General features: G+C 36.4%; 1 protein-coding gene, 1 long non-coding RNA gene and 1 pseudogene across 5 annotated transcripts; all 3 read right to left on the reverse strand.

Annotated features, from left to right (window-relative positions):
• Positions 1-366: 366 nt before the first annotated feature.
• On the reverse strand, positions 367-2099 carry LOC112189512 (annotated as a pseudogene).
• A 286-nt stretch (positions 2100-2385) lies between these two features.
• LOC112190027 (F-box/kelch-repeat protein At3g06240) lies at positions 2386-5634 on the reverse strand. Its single transcript, XM_024329442.1, has 5 exons — positions 5579-5634; positions 4126-5444; positions 3636-3986; positions 3315-3363; positions 2386-2768 (listed from the first exon to the last, which is right to left on the reverse strand). The coding sequence occupies exons 2-5, from the start codon at positions 5422-5424 to the stop codon at positions 2563-2565; spliced, it is 1905 nt and encodes a 634-aa protein (XP_024185210.1). The 5' UTR covers positions 5425-5444; positions 5579-5634; the 3' UTR covers positions 2386-2562.
• A 1216-nt stretch (positions 5635-6850) lies between these two features.
• Positions 6851-10788, reverse strand: LOC112185649. 4 transcript variants are annotated; one of them, XR_002930370.2, is made up of 7 exons: positions 10518-10788; positions 10278-10370; positions 8716-8868; positions 8378-8570; positions 7568-7847; positions 7383-7436; positions 6851-7131 (listed from the first exon to the last, which is right to left on the reverse strand). It is a non-coding gene; the product is annotated as an uncharacterized LOC112185649 (long non-coding RNA). The 4 variants fall into 4 exon arrangements; XR_002930369.2 differs by having other exon boundaries at positions 7793-7847; positions 10518-10787; XR_002930371.2 differs by having other exon boundaries at positions 7793-7847; positions 10481-10787.
• Between the last annotated feature and the right edge of the window lie 309 nt (positions 10789-11097).

The raw sequence follows: 11097 nt of genomic DNA on the forward strand, positions 1-11097 counted from the left end.
TAGAGCTCCATTACATATACCTGTTAAGGCTAATACAGAGCTCCATTCATCACCATTTTAAACAAACCAGCGATTCCTCGTCAAAAAGCTTATGTTCATTAGCAGGGTAGCTATGGAATAATGGATGTCAATGTGCATTTAAGTATTAATTATTTGGATTCCTACTAGGGTTGCAACATTTTTCTTTTGTCCATTAATTGGTGGTGAACATTAAGATGTCATGTTCCAATTCATGATCGATGACAAGAATAAGCAACAGATAGGTCAATAACAGCCCAATGGAATCAAACTACTGTAGTTAAAGCTGAGAGAAGTATTTCTTCTATTAATACATGTAGCTTCTCCAGCTTTTGTTTCTATGGTAACTCTAGGATATTAATGGTACCGAAACCATTGCCACTAGCAGTATGCAGGAGACAGAGAGGTAATGGCTCCTGTTATTCATGATATGGACTTCTTCAGGCTTCGCTGAACTAAAGATTCACATGAAAACCCATTTCAATACAAGTAATTCAAACAGATTCACAGAAGTATTGCATAACTTTCTGATTTCTGCTGCATGAAAAGCCCTAATTAGGATGGCGACAGACCATATATACCTAAAAATCAAGCACAGGTGAACCCATCACAAACAAGCTGATTAATTGCATCTCTGAACTTATAATAGTCATCAACTTTGTTGTAGACTTGATGAGAAACTCGACCATACCCTGTTGTTGTTGCCACCTCTTCATGTTTTGGCATATGGTAATATATGTGGACTTCAACACCAAATTTCTCCCTTAAATGTGTCCTTAACTTCAAAGCATCATCATCACTTGAAACCTCCAAACAAGCCGGTATTCCCACCATGATCATGCTTGCACACATATCTGGCGGAGACCCAAGATCGGTTCCCCAAGCCTATCTCAACAACAGCATCATGATTCCTCGTTTTGATTCCCTTAATACCGCCTTCAAACCTATTTGTGAACTCCACAACTGAAGGAACCACTAAAGATGGACTATAATCCCTAGTCCCTATCCAACTACTTTCAATAGCCAACCCCCATAGTCATGAGACACCATAAGATGATGCAATTCTAAATGTGTGACTGACTTCCTACAATATAAAAATGCAACCGAAGCAGGGGAGAAGAACCACTTGTGCAGATTACTAGTGTAAAAATCTGCTCCAATTTCTTGCATGTCAACATCTACACACCCAACACCATGAGCCCCATCTATGAAAACTAGATCAACACCTTCTTCCCTGCAAACTTTAACCAATTTCTTAACTGGAAGTACAACATATGGCATGGAAGTAACATGATCAATCATCGCTAATCTGACTCTTCTACCACTAGCCTTTTCCTTCACCAAAGCCATCCGAAATTCACTTATAATTTCTTCACTGTAATTCACTGGAAATTGAAATGGAACTTCAATAACATACCCGCCAGCACACGAAAAATAGGCCTTGATCGAGTTCTTCACTGCGCCATAAGCACACTGCAGTATGATGACAGCATCCCCTTTCTTGAATTTGCCTTCAGAGAAGGCCCACTGCATCTGCTGCAAGACTATGGCTACTGCTGTGGTGGCATTATCTACAATGGAAATTTCATCAACATCCTGTGCATTGATAAGTTCTTTAACTGTGTTTCTTGATTTGAGTATCCCCTTGTGGAGCTCATTGAATAAGAAATAGTCCGGCTGGCGCAGCCATTTGAGTTGCCATTGTTGCAATTCAGAGATAACAGAAGCGGGGGAGCAACCAAAGCTGCCATTGTTTATCCGGGCAACACCCGGATCATGGTGAGAAAATTCAGCTTGGATTTCAGAGTCTGTAATGAAGGAAGAAAGTTTTGGCTTGATGGGGAAATTGGTGTGGGTATCAGTATGGTTAAGGTTGTGGTAATAATGGTAAGATGATGCCCTTGAAATTCGAAATGAAAGTTTGGGCTTCAAGATTCGGATATTCTGGTGACGAAGTAGTAGATGAGGAACATAGTACCGGTAGAACATGATTATCCTACAAGCCATGACTAGCCTCACTCCAAAACAAAGAACTAGCACCTTTAGATCATTCCCACAAACAAATTGTGCGTATAGATATATTCTTAATCATATTTCAATTTTCACCATCAAATGTTCTAAAATAATGTCTTCTTCCGAGCATGTCTATGTTATCCGAAATGCATATATAGTAGTTTAGCTAATTTAATACAACTTAGAATGTGACTGAGTGTCGATAATTACAACATTTTTTGTGTTTGGGGTCACAATCAGGGTCGTGAGAGAGGACAATTTCCTCTTTTCTTCTCTGTTTTGTCTATACTTCTGATCAATAAGTTCAAAAGTCATTTGGTTTTTAGCCTTCGGCTGAAGAATAATACTGCAGAATAAGTACTAAAAGTAAACCAACTCATCATTATGAAGGTGTAGGAATAAGATTGTCACGACACATATGTCGCAATCCCAAATCTAATTGTGCCAGACAGGAGTCACAGGACTACAGCAGGGACACTCAGACAAAAGTCTTATATTTCAATACAAGCTAATGATAAGCAAATAAGGGAATTACTCAAATCGGAGGGGGTAATCAGCAATCTTCTCCCATGATTTGAGACTTCTGTCTTTGTAGTCAATTTTGTACAATGCAAGTCGAGTTATAAAGAAGCTCAAGCTGCTGAGGCCTTCATCCATATAACTGACTTTTTCTTGAGCTTTCTTCCTTTCTTCTTCTGTCAGGTAACCATAAAGGAGGTTCAAATGTGGCCTAACTTCTGCAGAGGACAGACATTAGTTTTGGTCCATCAATAAATCATAATCTGGAATGAAGATAAAGTAGCAAAATTTGCAATCTAATCTTTATTCTCTAAATGCACAGAAAACCTGGCCATAGCAAGAATTCACTTCTATGATATCTTATGTTACTCAGGAGGTCCTTTGATTGGTTCCTACTTCCGAGCAGACGAATATAATCTTACTAAATCAACAGCATTTATATATGCTTCAATAGATAGAAATTAAGTATTAAGACGTCTGTCATTTCAAAGAGACCAAGATCAACAGCAGAATGATCCTGATGTTATTATAGTCCTAAGATCCCTGATGTCGTTCTCAAGGATAATGTAACAATTTTCAAATGTAGAAAGCTTGAAGATTAGTTTTAGTCGATAGATCGTCTCACACACACTCTCACAGGACAAAATTATATATTATATGCCCAACCTTACAAAATATTTGCTTTTCCAAATAGCTTATGGCTAGAGTTATGGTTGAACAGATAAATTCATAAACAAACCAGCTCTAAAATATAAAGAACTTACTATTCCAGAAACGGAATTGCCCACCACAGACTCCAGTTGTAAACGATAACTGAGAAAAATAAATTTTGATACACGTGAATTACTCTAAACAGTTTAATAGATATGAAGAGTAAGCTAATACTAGGCTCAACTAATAGATAAAAGTAAAAGTAAGATGCCATAAACCAAAGGTGCATAAATTCTCCAAAAGAAATTTCATTTTTATACATTAATCTGCATACATCTATCTGAAACCAAAAGGCCAACAGAGAAGTGGAAAAATTGTAAAAAATAAAAATAAAACAAAACACAACAAAACAATAAATGACAACAATACAGTACCTCTGGTGACACCTTGAAAGATGAATGAATGAGGAGAGAAATACATTGGAAATAGGAACTCCTAGTAACGACTTGATTAACTTTTGCTTTGTACGAAGAAATAACATGAGACTGGAGAGATATGAACTTGTTGAGCATATCCTCATGCTTCATACGGATGGAACCCACAACGGCAATGTGGGGATCAATCTCCGGCCCGCCGAATTCAGTCCGCAGTCCCTCCATCACTTTCTTAATCCTGAGAGACACATCATCTGATGGGATTGCCCACACCGAATATGAGTAAGTTTTCTTGTCAACCATATAATGACTGACTGGTGGAGAAGGGTACTCAAATACAGAAAATTCAGCCTGTAAAAGAGCATGGAAACAACTATAATTTGCAACAATTCTACATTTTTGAACCATAAAAGTAAATATAATATCAACATCATATTGATACATATTTGATCAAGCATCGGGATGGAAAAAAGAACAGTAAGAACTATACATTGGGTGTAGAATTATCTTTGCTCTCGGGTTTTCCGCCTCCCAATACTGAAACTAGACTGCTCACATACACAATAGCAGTAGAGTCAGTCCGCTCGCTTCGAATGGGAAGATTTTTAAGCTTTTTGGTACCGAGATTATAAGAGAATATAAGTCCTCTATAATCAGTGTTGTTAGGACCATTCAAAAGAACCCTGTCGCTCTTCCAAAATATCAACGGTTCCACAGGGAGGTCAAAAGTTATGTGTTTTGTCCAAGCACCACCGTTAGGACCACCAAATTCTTCTATCACCCATATTCCAAACGATGATATTTGACAGATTTTTCCTCCCAAAAGAGCAACGGAGTCCTTCCACCCTAAAAGGTTCTCAACAAAATAATTTTTTGATGGATAATCAAATTCATCCGGTAACATTATATTATGAAAAAGCTCATCCCCAGTATCAAACATAATGATAACTTCCCTAATGAATTGCTCCTCGCCTTCATCAAACACGTCCAATTCCTTATGTTGCTCATGTCCCAGCCAAAAACACATATCCTTGAAGTGCATCTGGAATTGTTCGGGCCAAAGAATAGTAGTTTCTGTTTCTAACGAATCAGTCTTGATCTCTCTCCAAGTATCAGTACCAAGGGTGTAGACAGCTGCTTTGGGAGGATTATAAATGTTAAATCCATCAGGCGTAGATAATTCTGGAGCAGAAAATCCAATGTTAACAATTTTATATTCGTTAAAGTTCGGATCATATCCAAATCCCAAACCATCTCTGAACTGGAATGTGGTTAGAAAGGGCCAATCGGAATCTGGAAGGTATGTAGAGGGGGGAAGAAGCTTATATTCATGATTTGCTGGGTTGCATAAAATCACCTCACCAGAAGCGGCTTGAGCTAGACAAATGATCCCTTTACAATGGCCTATAATTATAAGTGATTCGTGCGGAGTCTTTACACCGGTAGGAAACGGAATATGGAATTCCTGGATACTAGAAAGAAAGCTATGCTCATCATGCACACTATCAACATCATTATCTTCATCATTTCGAAAATGAAGGAATGAGAACAACTCTTCAGTCTCGTCAGGGTTGGTATCCTTACGGACTTCACGCTTCATAAGAACACTGGTGGAGAGATTGTTGTGCGTGGAATTGGAGAGGTGCTTAGCTACGAACCTGGGACTGGTGATCAGAGCATACCACCTGTTAGAGACGCACTGAAATCGCTTCAGAGATTTGGGTGGCAGAATTGATAGGATTTGCTCCACCACATCTTCATCAATAGTTTTGCCAAACTCCAACGTCATTTCATATAGATGTTTTCCTCCTGGATTGTCATTATATAACACAATCAGAAAACAATATATACGAAGACTCAAGTCAACCGGATTCTGACCTTATTCTCAACACTTCGAAGATGATTCGAAAACAAGTGCACAGAAAATAAGATTGCACAGTTACCTTTGTCCTTAATACAAAGAGAGTAGAAGGAACAAATGGAGAAGAGGATGTCGAGAGATGGAGCTGCACTTCAAACCCAATTGTATGGCAAAATCCCCTTTAAAAAGCCAAACAGTCAAGTGCCCTATTTTTTTCTTTAGGAGAAAAATAATAATAAATCATTTAATATAATTAAAAAAGAAAAATATTTGAGATATTAAATTTGAGCGAGAGTTTCTGATGAGGACCAAATGCAGACTTTTGAATGAATTGGCAAGATTACATGCATGTTGAAATTTGAAAATATCAACTAAATCCAACAATTTATTTAAAATAAAGTCCTTATTAGAAACTCTTCCCCAAATTTGAAACCCAAATGACATATCATTGTCCGTGAAAGCCATATGCTTGGCCATGTAATCACAGATTTCAACATGTCTCACAATTAATTAGCTTTGAGTTAATTTTTCTTAAATATTTGTTGTTGGAAAGAAGAAATTAAAACCAAAAATTACTCCCACTATGCCAAAATGTTAATCAGACGACATATAATGTATGTCGTCTGATTCCATAATTTTCTATCATTTGAGGCGCTGTCGTCTCTTGTGCAATCAGACGATGTAGAAACTCTGTCGTCTGATTGCACTCAGACGACAGACATGTTTTTGGTCTTCTGTTGTCTGATTGATTCCTCATAGGTACATGTGTGTGTTATGAAGATTTCAAACGACAGAAATATGTTACCCTATATATAAACAGACATCAGCAATCTTTATCCTCTATGGTTTAATAGCTATTTCAAAGACAGTATTCATGATATTTCTGTGGTATGAATGAACTGAAGTATTAAGTATTGAGAACTTATTTGTTGTCTGTAATGGTTATAAACTACAGATAATAGTGGTCTTAAGTATGTTTCAATTACATATAACTACAGTCTGGAAAAATAAGAAACATCAGTTATTTGTTATTGTAGCTACATTTATGATTCATTTTTATGTTGTCTGAATGTGTATAAAACTATAAATAACCCAACTAGTTTGTTGTCTATGTCTATTAAATATAACAGATACTTGTTGTGGTTTTTTAGTTAAGATTACATTTTTCTGTTGTCTGTCATCTTAACTGATGTAGGAGGATAGTTATTCTATGTACCTTTGAGCGATAATTATCTGTTGTTTTAATCAAATATAAGAGGATAGTTATTTGTGGTTCTATTGTTTTTCAGTTGTTCAAACAACATATTGTCCTTCAAATTTGTTGTTGCCTTGTATTTTAGATGACACATATAAGTTTGCTCTTGTCATCCATTGATGTTCTCATTCATTTTGGAAACTCCAATGTCATTACAGCCATCAAAATACATCTACAATACTCATTAATTGTTCCATGAGACCTACCTATTGAAGCTGACTAGCAAAATAATTTGCAACGTACACTAGAGCTTGGATATTTGTTTTTTCTTCTCCTCCCGTGGCTTGGTTGTAGAATATATTAAATGCTCCTAGCTCCTTCAAGATGCCAATCACTTGCCTTCAGAGTTCACATAGAATTTTTCACTGCATATGCTGAAACTGCAAGGTATAAAGCAAAACCCAAACAATTATCAGCCTAATGATATCGTCAAAAGAACAAAACATGGGCATACTTGATGCGTTTTTAAATGAAAACCAAACATCGCAGCAACTAATGTATAAAAGATGAGGAAATACTATCCCTACAAAGTAAATAATTGCAAGCATTTCAAAATTTCAATATTATCATCGCCTTCTCTATTAAAGTAGACAGAGTAACAGCATGGAAGACTGGAAGTTGAGAAATCTACCGAGCAATCAACGCATCCAGGCAGGTCGTGATTAAAAATCATTCCATAGCAAAGCTGGTCCAAACAATCAAAGAGAAAGTCAATAATGAATCTAGTTTTCATTAATAATAAAGCCTATAATTGCTTCTATAAAGCTACCATAGTTAAACATTAATCTCTCTTCAGCTTAAGAACAATGGATGGACCTGCTCATAGTGTTTGAACTTCACTCTATAGTCTAAAGTATCTTGAGTCTCTTTTTCACCTTGTAATAAAAAAGGACAATGGTTCATGTGCAGTAATCCAAAACAACAGACTATCTCCTTCACTTTCACTTTACGAGTAGGAAGTTATACTCTCATGCAAGCAAATGCATCTTAATAACATGATTGCAGTCATAAGAAAGATCAGTTGAAAAACAAAGGTGTGACCTGCTAGAGCGAACTTGAAACTAGACCAGTCTTATTTTCTACGACCTTGTAGAACCTGCAGTAGTGAAAGCCAAGGAAAACCGAAAGCTCACTTATATTAGAAGCTGACCGCATTGACCGATTAACAAAAGCGCATCAAAATACCACTATACAACATAGATTGCCTTTACTGTATATAAGCTAAAACAGCACTCTTGTTCATAGCTCAAAATGCAACAAATCCGTGCCACCCATTAAAGCATAATGTTCCACACAACTATTGCTCTTATAGATACTTCCCAAAACTAAACTGAATATAGGTAAATAAATCAGAAAATATGCCTTAATAGAAAAGAAAAAAAATGCATTGCCAATCAAAATTTCCAGAGCCCAAAATAGAAACCGAAACAACAATCAAATAATTGCAGAATTATTTAGATGACTTTTATGATCAGGAGTATAAAACTGCAAAATGATGGCCAGTCTAACTAATTAACACTCCAGAGGTAACGGGAAAGTGTTAAATCATGACACTTCTTGAGAGAAGTAATTGTACTAGGTTAGTAACCTATTTGTAGGACACCCTCCTAGAAATTGAAGTCTTACCTGCACAAGTAGCTTTTCCATTATTCTCTGCCAACTCATTTGGCTTAGTGGTCATATTTAAAAGCACCATGCCCGATGCATTCATGGCGGAGAAGTCTGCTCGGTTAGACATGCTTTAGCCTTTTCAATTTCAAGCCATTGGCCAGTCTCATGCTTTCGTTTCCACAGTTCCTTATATCTTCTACAAGCATCCCTGTGACATTGAAATTTTAAAATCGAGTAAAGACTTGAAGCACATATTCTGCCACATGTTGATATACGCCTTATATATATCAAGAAATTATATTTCTCTTAAAAATTATATATTTAAACGGACAGAAGAAGGAAGTTCTACTCACATCAAGCATGAAGCCCCAAAGCATTCAGCAAATGATATTAATGGTGGCAAATGATCAACATCAAAACCTACTGCTACAGCACGAGTAAAAGCCATACCTTGCTCTTTCTGCAACATTTTTTTGCGCATCTCTAGAACTTTTAGAAGCTGAACACTACAATAACATCAGATATAAAAAAACAATTAGCACCCACAAAAATCTCAACTAGTTATATGGAAAAACTAAACCAAATTAGATTACAGCAATCACTGATTAAAGACTACACATGACATAAAAATATAAAAGACATTAATCAAACTAAATATAAGACACTAAATATAAAAGACATTAATCAAACTAAATATATAAATAAGATTATAATGAGGATATAATATCTCATCTCAAAAAGAACTGTTGTCTTCATTAGTATCTAGCACTGGCATATTTCCTGTCAAAAATAATTAACTCGGGGTTTCAACATCCAATGGTAAAATTACTAACAAAAAAGGATAATCATAGTCTTCCAAAGTAGAAACGCAAATGAAAACAAAATCACAGTATCAAATCTAGTTGATGGAATCTTTGCCTCCCTATATATGAAAAAATAAACTAAAGATGAAGGAAGCTACAAGAATAGTGAAACTTTCAGTTGATCTCATGTCTTGAAACTAGTAAGCTCTCTAAAGCTTCCTCATTAATCCCCTCTCACACCCCAATACCCAGCCTTTTTACTTCATACAGATGCGAAAAGCAAAAATGCATAGAAGAAAAATGGGTTTTGGTAAATATGGTAGGGAAAGGTAGGGGCTGTTGCCACCTGAAAGAGGTAGAATCTGGTACCACCAGAGCTATCAGCATAAAGTGTGTCGAAAAAGCAGAGGGAAAACAACACAAATCAGTGGTCAGGCGCAAACATGTAAAGAAAACAGACACACTAGATATCAACAAATACTACCAAACAATGAAAGAATCACACAGACTAATACAACCCAAAAACATCAAATCCCAAAAGAAAAGAAAAAAAACAACAACACTCAGATCACTAAAGAAACAAAAATGCATTTGCAACCAAGACATTGCTCATAAGCTCATAACCCAAAAAAACCCAAATCCAATCTTCATCAACAAACAATAAGCAATGGCACCCATTTGAGAAAAGCAAAAGATTTACCTAATCCGAGTGGGTGTGAATTGGAAAAGAGCAGAGTCGAGCCGAGTGGAAGACCTCATTTTTACAAGAAATCGATTAAAGGGTGCTCAAAGAACCAGGCTTTATGAATTGGGAAAGTGAAAAATCAGAGACTCATTGGGAAAGTGAAGAACTTTGAAGCCAACAGAGAGTGGTGTAGACTCAGTGGTTTAGACATTGCTTTAGCCAACAGCATGAAACCATGGTTCCCTTTTTCTAAAATTCACGGTGTATTAATTATCTATCTAATTGAACTGTGTGAGAATACTATTTACTGTTCATCTTTTTCACAAGTAATTTATCAAAATATAACAAAGATTCAATATCAAACAGAGACATCAAATATTGGTTCTGACTTGTGAGTAAAGTGTGAGAACTGAAAGCACAAACTTACTCGGGTTGTATGATTCCTGAAAATTGAAAACTTTGCTTCGTTAAGTGAAGATTAGCTACCATCCATGGGGCCTTGGTAGATCCATACTAAAATCTGAAACAAAACATAGAAATTGTAAGTATGTCAAACGCATAATTCCAAGTGTATATGAGTATATATTTGCTGGACGTTCCATCAAAGTCCAATTCAATTCAGCAACATACATAACAAAAATGTTGAAAGCATCCAATGAAATAGAACCTCCTTTTGGGGATTTCGATGGTAGCGACCACTCCTTGCTGGCTCTGCGCCATCTCCTGGGGTAGCTTGATGACCTAATCCCATGGCTCATCCAGACCACCTGCCTATCCCCAACCCTCTTGGACCCGCAAAATCCCCAAATTGCTCTCCATCTTGCCATACTCCTGCTTCTCCCCAACAGTAACCACTCTGCCAAAATCAACTGCAGCCCGTAGCATATTCCGAGGAAGAAGACGCGGCCCACTCCGAATGTTACCATTCTTTTAATTCAGCTAGGGTGAATATATATTTCTATCTTGAGCTAACAACGTTAAAATGTTGTCTGAATGTCACCATTTTATTTAAAATAAAAAAAGTGTGTTTCAGTGCATATTCAGACAACAGAGTTAGATTTTTCTGTCGTCTAAAAACCTAAGACAACAGAAAATTAGGCTTCTGTCGTCTGATTAACTTTTTGGCATAGTGTCCTTTACTGCCTCATTCACCTTTATTAGTACATAAGATTTTTAAAGAGGAATTGCATGTTTGAAACTCATATTACTTTATTAATAAAATTATGTCTGAGAGTTATATCTTAAAA

The sequence above is a fragment of the Rosa chinensis genome, chromosome 2 (genome assembly GCF_002994745.2).
Source record: "Rosa chinensis cultivar Old Blush chromosome 2, RchiOBHm-V2, whole genome shotgun sequence".
Classification (NCBI taxonomy): domain Eukaryota; kingdom Viridiplantae; phylum Streptophyta; class Magnoliopsida; order Rosales; family Rosaceae; genus Rosa; species Rosa chinensis.